Source organism: Podarcis liolepis (assembly GCF_965112155.1).
Source record: "Podarcis liolepis genome assembly, chromosome: 12".
NCBI classification, from domain to species: domain Eukaryota; kingdom Metazoa; phylum Chordata; class Lepidosauria; order Squamata; family Lacertidae; genus Podarcis; species Podarcis liolepis.
In genome coordinates, this window is record NC_139563.1 from 25,498,625 (window position 1) to 25,517,796 (window position 19,172).

The following is a 19,172-nucleotide window of genomic DNA, read 5'->3' on the forward strand; positions in this document are numbered from 1 at the left end:
AGCAGCAATTGCTGGTACCCCCTTGGTATTTTCTGTGATGGGATGGACTTTAAGACCATTATATATGACTGTTGTTGTTGTTGTTGTTGTTGTTTTGCATGAAATGCCAGGGAATATATAGATAATTCAAGCAGACTTAATTGCATGTGTTATAAAATGAAAGTGTGTTCACCTACATTTATGGCTTTGGTGTAAAATCTATTGATGGATAAGTTCCAGAGAACTGATTATCGGGTTGGTTGGAACAGCTCCCCTATGAGGATGGGGTTGTCGATTAAAAAATAGGTTTGAAGGGGGTGGGGACATGATAGAAGTGTGCAATGTTTTTACGCCTTCTCTCACAGTGCTGGAACTTGTAGCTATTCTACAAAGTGGAATGTTGGAAGACTCAGGGCAGACAAAAAAAGTGTTTGTCCACACAGGGCATAGCTAAACTGTTGAATTAACTGCAGACGCTGTAACAACGGCCACCAAATTGGACAGCTTTAAAAGGGGGAGTATGAAAATTCATGTAGGATAAAGGCTGTTAATTGCCATTAGTCGTGATGGCTGTTTACCACATCCACTGCTTAGGCAGTGTGCCTCTGAATACCGCTTGCTGGGAATCGCAAATTGAAATACTTTATTGTCACTTGTACAACTTGTATACAGTGAGATTACACAAGCACCCCCCACTCAGCTCTCTTAGTGTTAATTCCCCTCGTTTACTGACGCACACCCACCAAACCCGAAAGTCAGTTGCCCTGTTGTTATCTTTTCATTCAGCAGCCTAACAGCCCACAGATAGAAGCTGTTCTTTACCCTGTTGGTGCGACTAATCATGCTTCTATATCTTCTGCCTGAGGGCAGGAGATCAAGAAAGTGCCGGCCAGGGTGTGAATCATCCCTGAGAATTTTCCTCACTCTCCTGAGGCAACGTTCTTCCGCTATTTCATCCAGCAGATTCACGGGACAGCCCATAATATCTTGTGCTGTATTCACCACCCACTGTAGGCACTTCCTATCAGTATATGTCAAACCAGTGTACCACACCGTGATGCAGTATGAAAGGACACTTTCTATTGTTGACCGGTAGAAGGAGATCATCAAATGTTGATTGACATCGTTCTTCCGCAATACTCTGAGGAGATGGAATCTCTGTTGGGGTTTCTTAACCACCTGGATTGTATTTATTTACCAAGTAAGGTCTTCACTGAGATAAACTCCTAGGAATTTAAAGGAAGATTTAAATGGGGGAGAGTGCTGTTGTACTCGGGTCCTGATATCAGGCTTTCCATAATTATATGGTTGATTACTGCGTTAGCAGGATGCTGGAGATGCTGGACTAAATGGGCCTTTGATCTGACCCCAAAGGGCTCTTCTTATGTTCCCACTTACTAAACTGAGTAAAACGCTGTGTGTTAGTCTCTGTGGAGTTTTATTGGTGGCATATGTGAACCTCATTGGCCTCTTATTACCAGGAGTGTCAAGGACCGAAAGCCACCTTTAAAAACTGTCACCACGCAGAGGCGTCATCTGCTACTCATTAGTAACTTACAAGAGGAGTGTAGTTTTGTTGTATGTAAAGTCTCTAAGTGAGGCTCATGTAGTGCGTATTACCTGTATAGGGAAGCCTTTTCGTATGTAATGTTTTATTGTGTTTTTATATATGTTGGAAGCTGCCCAGAGTGGCTGGGGCAACTCAGTCAGATGGGCAGGGCACAAATAAAAAAGTAAAAATAAAATAATCATATATGTGTGTGTGTGTGTGTGTGTGTGTGTGTGTATATATATATATATATATATATATATATATCCCAACTGGCTGGGTTTCTGTTGGGCAGCTCCCAACAGAATATTAAAAACACAACAAAACATCAAACATTAAAAGCTTCCCTAAACAGGGCTGCCTTCAGAAGTCTTCTAAAAGTCAGATAGTTGTTTATTTCCTTGACATCTGATGAGAGTGTTCCACAGGGCGAGCACCACTACTGAGAAGGCCCTCTGCCTGGTTCCCTCACTTCTCGCAGTGAGGGAACTGCTGGAAGGCCCTCAGAGCTGGACCGTAAGTGTCTGGGCTGGATGATGGGGGTGGAGACACTTCTTCAGGTATACTGGTCCAAGGCCCAGTTATTATTATTACCTAAGTTATGACTTTTGGGCAGGTGCATTAAAAATATAAGAGCCTGTTGGAACAGGCCAGAGGCCTGTCTAGTCCAGTATCCTGTTCTCATAGAAGCCAACCAGATGCCTAAGTGAAGCCTATAAGGATATGAGGACAATTATTCATTCTCCCTTCTAATTGTATACAGCAAGTCTGGCAATCTTATTTCTTTATGGAAAAGAATACCTATTAGTTCTTTATGTAGATGAGCAGGGAGTGGGCAACCACAGCTTGAAGAATTATTTGCACCCCTATACATTGGTATACCTTGCATTTCCAAATGGCACCATCTAGGGTCCAATTTAGACCAACTGAGGGCTACCGCCTTTAAATGTAGCGCAGTCAAATGGTCACAGTTCTAATTAGTGAATTTTGACTCCTAGTTTTCTACAGGCATCCGCTTTACCGTTCAGCGTTTTGAAAATGCCGAATTCAGCATCCAGTTTGAACTGCAAGTGAGAAGGTAAGCTGTGATCCAGGAGACTCAATCTGAGTACAGTCATACCTTGGGTTACAGACACTTCAGGTTGCATTTTTTCAGGTTTCGGACCACCGAAACCTGGAAGTACCGGAACGGGTTACTTCCGGGTTTCGGTGGTCGTGCTAAATCATGCTTTGCGCATGCGCAGAAGTGCTGAATCGCAACCTGCGCATCCTGCATGGATCACGTTCACAACCCGAGCATCCACTAGATTGAAAAGTGCATGGAGCTGAAAGAGGAAGTAGGAAAGAGTGCTACTTTCCCAACTTCCTCCTTTAGCCATACGTAGTTTTCAAGGGAGAAAAAGGTAATCTCATTCACCACCTCATGACCAAGTTGCTGGTGTGTGTGTGTGTACATGTTAAAGGCTTTAGGAGCACCAAGAAAAGACCTCAAGGGTGCTGTTGAGGTACCATGCTGGTAATTTCTGCTCTATAGTGTGTATTTAGCAGAGGGATAAGACATAAAATTTCTTTTTCTTACCTTGAAAGGGTAGGAAAGCCTCCAAAAGATAGTTACTTTCCTCCAGAGATTCTCCATCATTCTCAGTAGTAGCAAAGGAATGGTCCAAGGAAAGTTTACAAAGCAGAAGGCAGTTTATCGCTGGTCCAGTCCACATGTCCATGAATTTGGTGCAGTTGCTACAGAAGGAAAGATTACTGGATAAGAGACATATGTCATGGGGCTTTTCCAAAGAGCAGCTATCATCACTCTAGAGGTGTTTCCTAACCACATCACAAGATCAGTCTTCAGAAGTCCTGGCTTTTGTTGCATTACTGGAACATGTAATCTGATTACTCTCATAGTAAATATATTTTCATGTTGATATAATAATATATAGGTACTTGAAGTAGAAATGAGACATATTTCTTCATTTAATTAAATGTGTGCCTCTATTGTTAGCATTTTTTAAACTTGTGAAATGAGCCTGTATGAGTAGTCAGGAGTGTGGTTAGAGCTGTGATTCCTCTTTAGACAAAGTAACTCTGGAATAAACTGATAGATTACAAAGATCACAAAGCAGGTGGTATATTACAAAGATTGAAGCTAATGCAACAGGTGATTTTTCCAGGTGTACTGCTTGACAGCTCGGTGGTGCATAGACCCTCTGGAAATATTTGTATACTCTTCAGAGTATGGCACAAATGCTTTCTCTCTTATTTCTAATATTTCTTCCTTTTCACTGAGGAGTGATAATCGCTACCCCTTGATCCATGTCCCCTCTCTTAGCAACTGACCAATAATGTTGGAAGGAAGGTTTTATAACCTATATCCTATTTTGGGTAGGTTATAATTAGGATGTTGGGAGAAGATTGTGGAGGAAGAACCAGTTCCTTCAGAGTTATCAATATACACGTGACGTTTCCTTGTTTCATGAAGACCCAGGCCTTATCTGTTATTCCAATGGCCCCAGACAGTTGGGTGCATCTTCCACTACCCTGCTCCAACTTTCAAAGAGAGAATTGTTAATTTGATAAGTGCTATAGCCCAAAGCACGATAAGCTTAAGCAAAAAATGCTTTCAGGTTTATATATGTGAAACATAATTAACCTTTGCACAAATTTATTTTAGTTCCAACAAGGTTAATCCCAACAGTAATCTGGTTGACCTTCAGATCAACATAAGTGCAGTAGCTCAAGTACAGGTCAGAGGGTAAGTACATTTTGTATTCAGGCTGGACATTTTAAAAAGAACCTAACCATAACTGTTTGCTTAGTTTACTGTGAGTGGGCAATAGTTAGGCCACAATGTTGATTGGTTCAAAAATGGGATTGGGCTCAAAAGGAAGCTGGTCCCACCATTAAGCAGAATGAGTCATATATCGGTTGCAGGTGCTGGAGTGAGGTGGAAAGAAAAACAACCTACAATTCTTCCTGAGCTATTCTCATCTGTTAGGTGACAGATCTGTGTGTGTCACTTGGTCCTACCTGTGCCTAGACTGCTCTGTGCCCCCTCAAGCTCACCTGCCACCCTGGGATGTGTTGGAGAACACTGTCCCATTGCCAGTGTGGATCATAGGAGCCAACTTGTAGGGACTGAGGGGTCTTTGGCCCTCCCAATAAAATATTTGACCCACCCTCCCACCCCCAAGTTGATGGGCATTGCCATTCAAATGGTGTGTGTGCACCGCATCATGTGATCAGTTATGCAGGGCAGGGCTTACCTTTGTTTGAGTTGGCGCCCCTGGTCCAGTCTAGTCATCTTCTGTACATGGATTGCGGGGTTCGTTTGCACCCTCCTGTCCTTTGCCTCAGGCACCAAAAAGTCTCAGGCTAGCCCTGCTCAATAGAACTTTCTCATTCGGAATTTCCACTGATTTCTCATTCTGCCAGAACAATTCCTCATACAAAAAAGTCCTATGCGCAGGAGCTTGAAGTTCTGACCCTACCACATCATACAAATGGGCAGATTGTATATTTGCGACTAGGTGTATTAACTTTGTTATGGGGATTAAAAACTTACTGTGCTTTGTATATTTGTCCCCCTTCCCTCTGTCTAACTTTGAGCTACATGACAGGTGGCACAATGTGCCCCTCTCTGTTGTCCATTGTGGTTGTTTCTGCACATTTGGTTTAGCACCGGACATTAGTGCTTCCTTCGCATTCAGAATCCCTAAACTAGGAACTCTAGAAAATGTTTTTAAAAGTTAGAGAGAATGGAGCTGGCGGACCCACTGCCTTTGTTTTCTTAATCGAGTTTAGAAGTGGATCATAGCCCAGAGAGCTCCATCAGGTTGCCCAAGGGCTTCTGTGCACTCAGCGGTATTCCCTGGGAGCAACATTCCCACACAGTCTCACAAATTGCTCTTGAAAGCTCTCCAAGTTTCCAAACCGGTTCACATTGCAGCATGGAGAACACTTCTTTGTGGAAATATGGCTAAAGGTCCACACGACACATGGAACTAATTGAGCAATTCACTGGAGAGTGGCCAGTTTCCTTAATAAAATATCAGCAATCTTAAGTATACTTTTATCAAACGCGTGCATATTCCTATGCATCTACTTTGAGTCAAGTGCCTAAATGTAAACATCTGTTGCTAAGAAGGAGGCAGGTGAAGAAATAAAAAGAATAGTACAGGATGTTAAAGTCCTATGGCTGGGCATAGCCAGTCTTAGCCATAACTCTGCGGCTTCTAAAAGTGCATCCTGCCTTTGCAGGACTTGGGAACATCACATAACATGGAAACGTCTCATGATCTCCAAAGGGTATTAAAATGGATGCTGTTTATGAAATAATACATCTTTGGCTAGACAAACACATCTTAAACTTTCCTTCCTTCCTCTGCTTCTTACAAAGCAATTTCCCTTGAAAATTAAATGTTTACTAAAATTCTTGCTGTTATCTATTCAATTTATATACTGCCCTTTATCAAAAGAGCCCTGGATGGTGTACGACAATAAGAACACATTGCAGAGCATCAATAATAAAAAACATAATGAAAAGCATAACAACAGACATCACCATAACAAAATAATCGTAATGTTTCCTTAACGTTAATCATGGGTATATTTAAATGGATATATTGTAATTTTTGCAGTCTGGTTCCTTGCATTGCTGTTAACTATTTAGAAAGACTGTTGAAGCATGTTCTCTATAAACTGAGAGGTGCCCCCCTCAAGCTGAACAAACAGGCATTTGTGTGAAGATGGAGCGGTGGTCTCTTTGGAAGGACCCTGTGATTAATTTCATGCACAATTGCCTCTTCCTTAAAGCCTGGAGATCCATGCCGTAATGAGAAACCCAACATTCCTAATATTCCTCTCTGCCATACCAAGAGCCTTGGCAAGCTGTTGTATCATTTTGGGGAGGCAGAACGCAAGGAAGCCCTACTAGGCAGTATCTATACATTCATCCCGTTCCCTCTTTCTTTATTCCCTCAAACATGGATGCTGGGTAACTAGGACTGAAGCTTGGCTGTGGTGGAGAAGCTCGCATACAGGAAAGGGGATTTTGGGGGGTGCAATGAGGAGGAGGTAGGCTGAACCTTGTCAGCAGCTACCAAAGCATAAGGCTGCTTCTCACAGCAATTGAGTTTGCCGCAGATACGTAGGTGTTTTCCATAATAAACACATTATTATTTATTATTCCATAATAAACATATCTGACATTCAGATGTACTGTCGAACCAAGGTTTTGGTTCTACAAGAATGGAACCTAATGGACCTTTGGTTTCAGGTTCTTTCTCCTCCTATTGCATTGTGCAATCTCCTCCTCCACCCCCTCTTGCTGATTTGTGGCAAACCATAGATTACCATGTTTACCACTGTTCGATCCTGGTTTACTAGACCAAATTACAATCAGTTTTGAGTCTAGTATGTCTCTTGCCAATGTATGTAGTTCTCTACAGCTCTCTTCTTAGCCTCACAGCAATGCTGCACAAAGGGTCAGGCTAAGAGAGACAGTGACCAGCACAAGGGTGTCCAGCAAGTTTCCAGGCTCAAGAGGAATTTGAACATGTGTCTCCCTGGTTCTAGATTAGGGATAAGGAACCAGTGGCTCTCCAGGAGCTGTTGGACTACAGCTCCCATCAGCCCCTGCCAGCAAAACAAGGGGTTATGGGAGTTGCAGTCTAACGAAATTAGCCATATGTGTTCACCGTTCCTGTTCTAGGCCGACACCCTAAACCAGGGGTGGGGAACTGGATCTGGTAGCAGGCCAGATTCTTCCTTCTCTCACCACTTGTGGGTCTGCTTTGAGAGGTGGGCAGTGCCAACCACCTGTCATTCATCTGACACCATTATGACTTCATATGGCAACTTGAAAGGAGCTCCTTTTGAAGTCCATTTCAATACAAAACTGCTTGCAAATGGACTTTCAAAGGCAATGTCTCACCGATCAGCTAATGGGCACTAAGAGGCATCACTTTGAAGTGTGTTTCAAATAGTTTTCAATGCAAACTGCTTCAAACTGACTTTTAAGTGCTGGCAGCCACACCTTTGCTTGCCTCTCACCTGACATCACATATGACATCAAGGGTGGGGCAGGCGGGTATGGTTTGGGGAAAATAACCATTCGCTAAACACAATACCATGCTCCCACACTTTTAAAAAAGGTACATGGGCATCTGACGGTATATGCTCATCGAAAAATTTTCACATGCTTGCAGTCAGTTTCTAGTTGCTATCATACATAACCATCGTTTTCTTAAATCAGATTTAATGTTTTTCATTTGTATAACAGACAATTGATCAGATAAGGCTATACTTTTGTACCATTTCAGAGTCTCCCATCCTCCACAAATCATTTTGCCAATTCATAACTGGGAACCAAAGGATGAACCCACTAAAGAAGATGAGATTGGACCTTTGGTGGAGCACATATACCAGGTAAATATGCATATACAAATGAACCATTGACTTCCAAGTGATTTGTTGGTATAATGTTCCCCAGACAAACCGTGAAATTATTCTTTGCCAGCGTTTGGGTTCTAGATGGGGATTTTGGCCAGCCAGCAACACTTAGCATGCAGCAACGCTGAGTGAACTCATGAGCTGTTTATGAGACGTGCCTCTGTCAGTTTCAAGCACAGCCACCACAAAACCCACAAAAAGTGAAGTTGCCTTGGCAAGACTGAAATTGACAGAACTGTATGTGGTACCAGATGATACACACGTTTGTCAAGAGGTATCCGGTATTAATAACAGGAAATTATATTAGAATAAAGGTTGTTTTTAAGCATGAAAAGCATGCCTTTGAACATCACACATAAACACACCTATTAAAAAACTCTTTTCCCCACTTCTTGAAACCTGAAAAGGAGTCAGTCCACTCTGGGTCATCTTCCAACCAAATTAACCTGAACATGGGTGAGATTTCCCCACCCTTCACAATGCTCCTGCCCCAGATATGGCCACATTCAGCTGGGAACTAGAAGTTTCAATAGAACTCAGTTGGGCATTAGGGAATGAGGAGGGCTCTAGAATGGGAACACAGAGCCTGTGACTCTCCAGGTGTTTCCAGACTCCAACTCCCATCATTCCTGACCACCAACTTAGCTCTCAATTGGGAAAAGAATGACCCAGCTGTGTTTACACAGCCAGAGTTGAAAGGAGGAGCCAGCAAGAAAGCCGTTTGGCTCAAAAGCTACACAAAAGGCCAAGAGAATTTATAGGCTGTGAGCAATTACCCAGGAGAAAGTTGGCATGCCATGAAGAGAGCTGTGAGGACATAGGCTTGCTAGGTAGAATCAAGTGCATGGCAAGAGAATTCAGCTGGTTTTGGCTTCTGTCGCCACACCATTGCAACCTGGCAACAAGCAGCAGAAAACATTGGGAAGGGAAGGGGCAGAATTGATGTGAATGAACAAGCTGCATCTTGGGCTGCAGGATTCCAGTTCAATTTATTCTCCTCTTTGTGTGTGTCTACTCCATAGTTGCAGAACATAGGGCCAAGTGCCATCAATGATACAGTCTTGTATGTGGAGTGGCCAGTTCTGAGCAGAAAGGAATTCCTTCTTTACATCCTTCACATTCAGACACATGGACCACTGCAATGTCAAACAAGCTCTGCAATCAATAGTTTGGAAATAAAGGTAGGGGACTTACATGGAGTTTCTTGGTTCACCTATACGGAACAACTGTTTATTTTCTCAAACTTCCAACCAGGACTCTGCAATCGTCATCTGAGGCCCTTTGTTGTTTGCCTCCTCCACAGGAGGTCTGGAAGGTGGCAACACGAGAAGGGGCCTTTTCTGCAGTGGCTCCCAGTTTGTGGAATGCTCTCCCCAGGAAGGCTCACTTGGCACCTTCATTACATATCTTTAGGTGCCAGGCAAGAACATTCCTCTTCTTTCCAGGCCTTTGGCTAATTAAATAATTCACCTAATTCCCCCTTTCTAAAACAATATGTGAGCTGAAACATAGCCATCGTTTGAAATACAAAAGCTTCTCTGAATTTTGCAACACAGTTCTCAAGCCAAGCAACATGCATAAAAATGCATGTATTGGTGAAAATAACATGCACAAATGTATTAGGGAGGAAATGCATACAAAAAATGTGTGTATTAGGCAAAATTGCATACAAAAAATTGTATATTAGGAGAAATTAACACTTTAATGCTGATGAAGTTTCACTTATTAGTTTCATTTATTTATTTAATTTCTATACTGCATTATATTTTCAAGAAAAACCCCAAAGCGGTTTACAGCATATTGAATCAATAAGACATAAATAAAAAATCTGAAGAAAGACAAATATAGAGTATACAGTCAAAGCAACATAACAGAAAACAAAAAAAATTACCTTAAAGATTTCATAATCAAACATTACAAAGGAGCTCAACTACAGAATACATATTTAACATAGTAGGTCTGCGTGAGTGTGGGCCCCGCTCCCTAGGCCAGGTGGAAAAGGCCTTGGAGGGGAGCGGCCTTCACACCTTACAGCCGGGCGATGTTCCTCCGGCCTCATGAGAACTTTTTTCCAAAAATAATTGCAAAGTGATGTGGAAATGTGGGGAACTGAATTTAAAATTCAAAAAAATGAGAAACTAAGAGAAACTGCCCCTCCCTCCCTCCCTGTCACATGAAGCAGGTCTTTGCCTCTGTCTTTTTAATTCCCCCAACTATGCCTTTTTCTTTCTGCTTTTCTTCTTTCTGTCATGTGTGATGTGTTCTAAACTGTATTATTATCTTCATTGCTCTCCCACGAGATCTTTCCAGTTGTTTGTTTCCTGGAGTAATACCAGGATCACTTTTATTGCCAGCATTGTCATATGAGCTGTATAATGTTTTGCTTTAATTTGTTCAGCCCTGGTGAAAAATTGCACATTTATTCTAGTCGCACGACTTGCATCAGAATACAATTTCTCTCTGCTTCTTCCAAAGTTGACGTCCTCCTTATGTTGCAGAGAAGCAAAAAAAATGAGACTAAAATAATTTTATTGCAATTATGAACAAAAAATTGACATATCAACAAAAACAAATGTAAGTTCTAAGATTTATTCTACAAATGTTATATTTGGAGCCATTCATCCAAAGGTCCCCCACCCCACATTGCAGTGCGGAAGTCCTCAGTTGGAATAATTCATTTCCCAGAAAGTAAACACACACACACACACACACACACACAACCTGATCCTGATCATACCAGAAGTATTTACTGGTACCAAAAAATAATAACAACTACCCACAAGATTTCTAGAAATCAGTAGTAAATTTCTGCCTGGATGAAAATAAATGGAACCCTAGGCTCAGGAGTTTAATTAAAGCAAAATATCATCATGAAAGTTAATCAGATGGCAAAAGAAACAAACCAAATCCTGTTATCTAGTCTTTAAAACAAAATATTTTACAGTATCCTTCCTGGCTGTAGTTAATCCTCTTGCTAGTAGAAGAGGGCAAAGTATCAGCTCTCAGGGTAGAGCTGTTAAACGAAAAGAAGAAAAGTCAATAGCAAACCCAAGATCTCTGTTAGAGAGCAATTGCAGAGTTATGTTCACAGCTCTTCCTTCTTTCCCTTTGCAGTTTGCTGTCCCAGAGGACACTCCGGAACTCGCTGCTTTCTTACGCAACTCCTCCATTCCCCACTATGTTGGACGGAGGGAAGCCAAAGTGGTGGACTATCAAAAGAACTCTGCAAAAGTTCTGGTGAGATGGATGAAAGTTACAGTGCCGCACACTGAAGACTTTTGGGTGCAGTCTTAAGGATGAGTGGGGGGCTGTTGTTATTCTAGTGTTAGTATGACCGGTGACAACTGCACTTCCCTTCGTGTTTGGGGGAGTATGCTGTGAGCTTTAACTGCCTGATCTTACACGGAGAAAGAACCAGAAGCAGAAACACTTATAACTACAGCTTGTCTGAAGGAATGTCTGGCAATTGAGCACACAGATCTGCAGTCCCGATGACCAATTTTTAAATGGTCAAATAAATATTAAAGTTCTGACAGTAACCCAAAGGTGGTGGACACCATGCACTGTTAGAGATACTGTTGCTTCCCAAAATCATCTAAATAAAACAAAACAGTCTAAATATAATAATTTCACATATTGCCCAGGCTTCCCTCATTTTCAGGGATTTTGAAGGAGGGTCCTGCGAATTCTCGGCACCTTTAGCAAACTGCAGCTTCCAGGATTCTTTGGGGAAGCCATGACTGTTTAAAGTGGTACGATACCACATTAAAGGTATAGTGCAGACGGGGCCACACTAAGGAACCCTCTTCAGATCTTCCCACTTGCAACAGGAAGGTCAGGTTGAAATGGGCATGGCCAGTGCATATCCATCCATCCTCCTCCCCAGTTTGAGCTGTCACGTATTATTTTTTGAACACTAGGACAGCTGCCAACAAGAAACTCTGCTTATTTGTTTACCAGTTCTTCCAGATTTTTTTAAAAAAAGACCAACATTTAAGTTTTCATTTTATTTTTTCTTGAAGCTTAATTTCTTTCATTTGTGGGGGAGGGCAGGTGAGTTGTCCTCCCCTCAAACTTTAGGGTGGGTGTGTTTTTTCACTCCCCCTTAGGTTTTGTTTTTTTCGTTCTGCAAAGCTTGAGATTGCACCAAGTCTACTGGTACCTTGTGCCATTTTGGCTGCATAGAGTTTGTCACTCACCCCTGAATTTTGCAAATAGAGGGAATGATTTGGAGCAGGATTCAGCTTATGCATGGGGGGGGGGGAGAGCTCAACAACTCTTCCATCCAGATTCTCACTGTTTGAAATATGGCAACCCTAGGAAAGAAATTCAAGAGAAAAATCTGAAATCAGTTATTGTTTTAATTTGGCAGTATGAAAATCTTCTTACAGTTATCTTGGTTTCTTATTCTAATTGCCAGAGACAAACTAAAATGTATTCTAAATTCCATGGAGACCACCTTTTGTAAAATATTACCGCTCAGCCGTAAAAACTGTTTAATGCCTCCTTATCTGTTATCTCCCACAATGACTGGCCTGCCTGTTTGCCAGTACAGATTCAACAACTGCAAATGCTTAGCCCCAATGTTAACTGTGTGTGGGATCTGCATTTTATATAGTAAAAACAAACAGAACCAGATCTTTTATTCAGTAGTTTGCTCCAACTACTATTGTGCTTGGATTTAGCCTGACAGCATTTGGTACTGTGTCTCTTTCTCATGTCATCTTTTGGATAGTGTAGAACAGAGATGATTAAAGGGAGAGAAGAGCACACCATTTATCTTGTGTGTGCTCTGCTGCTTACACTGTTCTCAGCATCCCCCTGCAGTACTCACTCAGGGGCTCTCATGACAGCCTGCCTTGGTTTCTTGGGCAAGGAATGCCCCCCGTACACAATTCCATTGTGCACATCCTGGAACATCCCTCAGCATGGAGGGAGAACAAACATATTGAACTGCTCAAAATCTTGTGTAATATTAAAGTCCATGGATTGCAGCCCATGGCTGGGATTCAGAAAATCTACTTCTGGCAAGCCACAGGGTTTGCCTTAGCATAGTAGAATTTTTGACATATTTCCCCCTCTAACAGCAAGCTCAGTGCCAAACAGTGTTTGGAATGGAGGGGAGTTTCAAAAGCAGAGTTACCATATGGAAGGTGGAGGGCAGGAAGGGTCTTATGTTTCTATGGGGGGGGGGGTTAAAACCCCTGTGAGCGCAGAAAAGTAATTGCAAGGTTCTTTGGATCCTGGGCTTATAAGTTCATCCAGTTCCTGCAATATTAACAACAAAATCACCCTTAGAATGCAAATTACATACATCTGAAAAAAACCCTGGAATATCTGCTGAAGCCTGTCATTATGTGACTCTTTCTTTCATCTAGTGCGATTATGAATTGAAAAAATAATACATACCTCGCTTGCTCCTACAAGACAGAGAGATAAACAAATCAAGCTAGATTAAAGAGTGATTAAATAAGAGAAACTAAACAAACATGCCCTCTAAAACATTGCCTTTCAGTAAATTCTGTATAATCAAGGCCCTGCTGAGGAAGTGGATGGGAGCTGAGAAAACACAAGTTGAGAAAACTCAATCTCTCATTCAGCTCTCATGGAGAACTGAACGTTTATGTAGCGTCACGTAATTTTCTGTACAAATTTAACTTCGCACCGCCATTTAGGGAGTTCACAATCCAAAGCATCCAGTTCCTCTCTTAAGATACAATTGTGCGGAAAGAGCATCATCACACAGAATTGCAGGGCCCCTCCAGACTGTTGTTTTATTGTGGGTGTATTCTGTGACATGTTCTTGAAGCAGTGATACTGTGTTAGTGGTGGGTTTATTCTGCTTCTGCGGTTCTTCTCCAGTGCTACCACATTATTGCTGTCTGGACGGGCTATAAAACAGGACCAAACCAAAAACAGAACATTTGTGGGGTATAAAAAGTTAAGGGATTTCAGCAAGACATCACAGGATATGCACTGGTTGGAAATGAAGCAGTGTGACTCCCCCAAAAATCTTTGCAGGTGCAAACAATTAGTTCGCATATGACCACTCCTACAGCATCATGAGCACAAATCATCATGATTGTGCAATAAAAAAGATGCCTGGAGGAGCTCTAACATTAAAGTGTCAATTTCAGTGTTGGGGGAGTCAGGGATAACATAAAAGCTCTACAACTTGGTGTTTATTGTGCCATAATATATGTATGTATGTATGTATGCTGCAGGTGTCTTCCTTTGTGCCCTTCAATTGATCCTCACTTCCAGCTGATCAGCTCTCAGTGTCACTAACTAACCTCGATACTGATAATTCTTATCATAAACCTCATCAGTAGTCTTAGCCTAACTAAGCCAATTAGATGACCCATCCATGTATGTTTCATGATTTCCACACACAAGGTTTTCACCCAAGGGGTGCATTAGAGTCCACCATAATGGAGACCCCACTAAAATTCAACCCCAAGTAAAATTCAAATATGTTGTTTCCTCATTTTTAAAGTTTACATGGGATTTTAGTTAAATAACAAAAATGAAACCATGAGAGTATTGTGTTGAATGAAATCTGCTAATTCTCCACTGCGGAAACCTAGGTTCTACACAAGTGTCTCCAAGGAAACAGAGATTCAATTCTTATGACTATATATGCATTTTAAGTAATTCCTTTTTATTTTTTATTTAATAATAATAATAAAAAAACACAAATTCAGTATACTTTTCCTTTCCAAAAATGAAAATCCATCTTGCTGGGAATACACCTGGCATGCAGGACACACTGTTAATGCATTTGTCTAGATCCCAAAAGATAGTTAGAATGCCGTATTGTTTCCTGTACAGAATTGCACAAATGTGGAGTGCTTGATGATAACTTGTTCAGTGGGACTCTTAGAAAGAGGGAAAAGTGCTGCACTGAAAATACGGTCTCGTTTGTGGGCTTCAACATTTCTACAGGTAAGAAAATGCAAGCTAAAATATTGGGAAATGTTTCAGTTTTGTGTATTGTATGTGTATTATGTACTGCAAAATGAAGCTTCCCTCTGGCTTCTGAAATCATAGCTTCAGGCTGCTTGTAGATTAGAGTAGGAAAACCTGCAGCCCTCCACATGGCTGAGGCTGATGGGAGCTGTAGTGCACCACCATCTGGAGAGCAATAGGTTCCCCATCCTTTCCCTGGGCCTGAATGACACTAGAAATCTCATCTCCTCCAGTCAAACCCCAATTCAAGTGCGTAAAGGCGAAAGTGAACTTCAAAACACCGGTCTTCTCTTCTGTGTGCAGCTTGGCTTGCTCCATGCCAGAGGGCCAAGTCTCAAGCTTGGGGTACATTTCCTATCTCAGTTTTTAGCATTATCTGTAAAACAATGCATGCCTCTTTTGTATGTGCCACATTTCAACTTTCTAACCAATGTTGAAATACCTTTGGGAATCCCTTTCATTCCAAGGTGAGACAGTCAATTGTCTCACTTACACATTTCGCTGGTAACAAGCTGCTCTGGGTTGTGCCATTCAGAAACCTTTGAAGTTTCTAGATGGTGTGGGCACAACTTAACTGTTTGGGGAATACAATCTCAGCCCCACCTTTTGAGAGAAATGTTTACGAATTCTCCACTAGAGTTTTCCTGTAAACAGCATGCTAGGACATACACTTTTTTACATATATACTCAGCGTGCTAGGACATTCTCAATGTAACGTGTGACGCTGCCTTGAAATTATTGGGAAAAGGCAAGTGACCCTTATTTCCAGTTACCAACTGGGTCTCATTGATCCTCAGGAAAGATTCAGGGACCAGTAATAGATGCTGTGGTGGTCTGGTGGTGCTCACCTGCCCCCTCAACAGCTAAGCCTCTGAAGTGGGCAGGGAGGTCAGCATGGTGCAAACACCACCAGCAGTGCCAATCTGGCACCCTTGCTGGTGCATTTGCACTGCGCTCATCTCACCAGTGCACCCCTTCTCTCAGTAAGCAGCAATGACTCAGCTGCTGGGAGTTCAGGTGAGTACCGCCATACCACAGCATCCACTGCTGGCAGAGACCTGTGTCATACAGGTAGATCCAGCAGCAACATTCCTTTTGAGGCAGCCAGAGTTGCCCTCATCTGCATAAGCTGAAATGCTTCAGGGAACACATAACTTGAATGCATATATCCAATTCCCCCAAATTTGCCTTACACAGTTGCCTGTCTAACCAACTATCTGTGCAAAATGTCTGATAATGGAATTTTAAAAAGAGAAGCACTTTTCTTCTTCTTCAAACAACCCTATGTCGCTCAGTATGACATTAAACAAAATAATGGAACAGCAGCTTCTCCTTCCAAGATACAAAAGTATAATCCTGCCGAGTATTTAATCCATTGTGATTTATTTTTTTGGAATAAAGAACACATGTTTCATTTCAAAGAGTGAATAAATTATATAGATTTTTTTTAAAAAAAATTGAATGACTTTCTAACTTTCTGAAATATTAAAGTGACATCTGCCTCACTGCAAGTTGTAGTCTGCCGCCTTAAAGCCTAAAATGTTATCACAAACTGCAGTAATATGAAGCGAGATGATTAAACATGTTTGGGTAAACAAGCAGCCTAGGGTCTCCCAATGAGCCAACAAAGATAATGAAGGCAGTTGAATCAGAGCCAAGAAAGGACAGGATAGTTTCTGGCTTTCCTTCAAAGCTTGAATGCAAACAAGAACATATGTTAAATTTTGTAGTCAGCCTTGCTGAACCAGCAAATCCTCAATTGCCTAATTCATACAAAAAAAGAAATAGCCTTATTTGGAAAGACTACATTGTGTTTCCACTATGACTTCTATTAGCTTTCCATTTATGTAATTTATGACATATCTGATGTGTTTATAAAATAAACTCTAGTCAAAGAGGCAAACTGTACTTTGCATGCAAACATATGGGTCGATGTTGAGGAAGCTGTGATTTTGAATAGGGAAGCAGCAGGAGGAGGGATATTTAATATTTTATCCACCCCCTACATTTCAGAGCTTCTTTCAGGGAGATTTGGAGTTGAGAAGATATGGAGAAGGACATGATAAGGCAACTCCTTCAACATTCAAAAGAGCAGCTCCAGAAACTGCTTTTCTGAACATAAATCATTGGTGTAGTTTGTCCCTAACTTGTTTGACGCTGTTCTACCTTTTACAAACAACATTTGTGTGCAATGATCTCTCACAATGCAATTTTTGAAATAATAATCTTGGAGTGAAGTATTGCTTATATTACATGGCATTTGTTCAGGGTCATTTTCTTGGTTCCTACTAGTTGGATCTCAAGCTGGGAAGGAGTGCTAATGAATTCCCAAAGTGTGTGTTTAAATGGCAACAGCACATTTCTCACTTTCCTCCACCTAAATATGCCAGACATCAGAGGAAATGAGGTGTAACTTCTCCCTCTTTTCAGTGAAGCAGGACTAACATTATTACAATAACATGACCAGAAAATGTTGTTTCACAGTGTGCTTCAGTTTGGGGAGCAAAGTTCAGAACTACCACAAGGCCTCAATTAAGGAACATGGATTTTTGTCCCTTATAAGAAGGTTGATGGTGTTGCTGGATCAGGCCAAGGGGTCTAGTGCACCTTCCTGTTCTCACTGCGGCCAAACCAGAAGCCTCTTGGAAGCAGGATCCAAGGGCAATAGCACTCTCTCCACTTGCAATTCCAAGCAACTTGTATTCCCTCCTGAAAGGGACGGCTTTCCCTCAAACATAACTCAACAAGATGAAGTTCTCTGGGGCTGCCTCTTCTGGTGTAGTAGCCAATATAGTTTCAAAGGTTGGAACATCATTCAGATCCTCTTGAGAGGAAAATAGGAACCCTACTTGATGCAGTCAACTGTTCCAACTGGCTAAAATAACGTCTTTTCTTCCTCCCCTTTCAACATTCCCACCTGCAAGCCAGATGCATGTTTCTCTCGCTTTCTCTCTCTCTCTTTTGTCCTTATATGCCTTGCTTGGCCTCCACCCCTGTATCTGTTCGAGTGGGTTATTGACTTCTGCTGTTGTGCCTCATTGGGACCAAAGCAGGCACCATCATCCATCAACATGCCTACCAAGAACTCGTTAAATTGTTTTTCACTACTTAGGTGGGCCAGGAGGTTGATGTGCTTTCCAAATTACCTCTGCATGAGTCTGGCCAGTATGCAGGCAGTTACTGTTCTCAGTGTGCATTGGAAGTGCTTAACTCTTTTGAATACAGGCACCCATGTGTTTTTCATTTGCCAAAACTCTAAGGGTCAGAATTTTCAACACCTCAATAGAAGGTATATGTTTGAACATACCTAGGTTAGGGTGTTGGTCCTCCTGAGAGTGATAAAGATACGAGTGCAACTGTAAGCGGAGACCATGAAGCTCTCTAGATCGCTGAACCACTGGAACATAACTCTGTGATCACGGTGCTGAAGAGGGTGGGAAGAAACACGTTTTATATTTGTTCTAGCAACATGCTACCCATTAATACATGGGTAAGGGCAACTGCCCCTGCTTCAACACAGTTTATGCTACAGGTGGGTTGGTTACAGCATGACGCTGATTAACACCAAGGTTGTAGGTTTGATTCCTGTAAGGAACAGCTGCCTATTCCACCTCTATGATTCTTTTATTCTATGATACTAGGTCCTGCCTACTCAATGTCCGCGCATTTAGTGCAAACATCTGCAATGAGGCGTCTGCTTGCGTTCAGCTGAATACATGCACGCAGAGGTAGATTTAGGGCATCACAACCAGTTCCTCCCCCCTCACAGGGCACCCAGCCAAGAGGGCACCTTGCTGCCTCCTTCCCAAAGTCTAGTACAGTGGTACCTGAGGTTACAAACACTTTGGGTTACAAACACTTCAGGTTACAGACTCCGCTAACCCGGAAGTAGTACCTCGGGTTAAGAACTTTACCTCAGGATGAGAACAGAAATCGCTCAGTGGCAGCGGGAGGCCCCATTAGCTAAAGTGGTACCTCAGGTTAAGAACAGATTCAGGTTAAGAACGGACCTCTGGAATGAATTAAGTTCTTAACCAGAGGTACCACTGTATGCACTTCAGGGAGGGGGCATGAGGGCTCTGACAAGGTCCTAGAATCCTCCTTCCTTCTTCCCAAAGCCTAGTTAGCACTTGCCCGGCTTTGGGAAGCAGATGGGAGGACTTCCAACATATATAAAAACATTAAAGAACTTCCCTAAATAGGGCTGCCTTCAGACGTCTTCTAAAGG

General features: G+C 42.0%; 1 protein-coding gene across 2 annotated transcripts in view; it reads left to right on the top strand.

Moving 5' to 3' along the window:
• The window catches only part of ITGA8 (integrin subunit alpha 8), a 118,429-nt gene that overhangs the window by 74,365 nt on the left and 24,892 nt on the right, over positions 1 to 19,172 (top strand). Inside the window, exons 22-28 of one of the 2 annotated variants that reach the window (XM_083467381.1) lie at positions 2,527 to 2,606; positions 4,197 to 4,277; positions 7,846 to 7,951; positions 8,998 to 9,156; positions 11,090 to 11,212; positions 14,807 to 14,920; positions 16,958 to 17,178. In XM_083467381.1, coding sequence (XP_083323507.1) covers positions 2,527 to 2,606; positions 4,197 to 4,277; positions 7,846 to 7,951; positions 8,998 to 9,156; positions 11,090 to 11,212; positions 14,807 to 14,920; positions 16,958 to 17,161 — 867 coding nt within the window. In that variant the 3' untranslated portion in view covers positions 17,162 to 17,178. Of the gene's footprint in view, positions 1 to 2,526; positions 2,607 to 4,196; positions 4,278 to 7,845; positions 7,952 to 8,997; positions 9,157 to 11,089; positions 11,213 to 14,806; positions 14,921 to 16,957; positions 17,179 to 19,172 lie in introns of those variants that run through there. The other variant, XM_083467380.1, reaches the window with a different exon arrangement.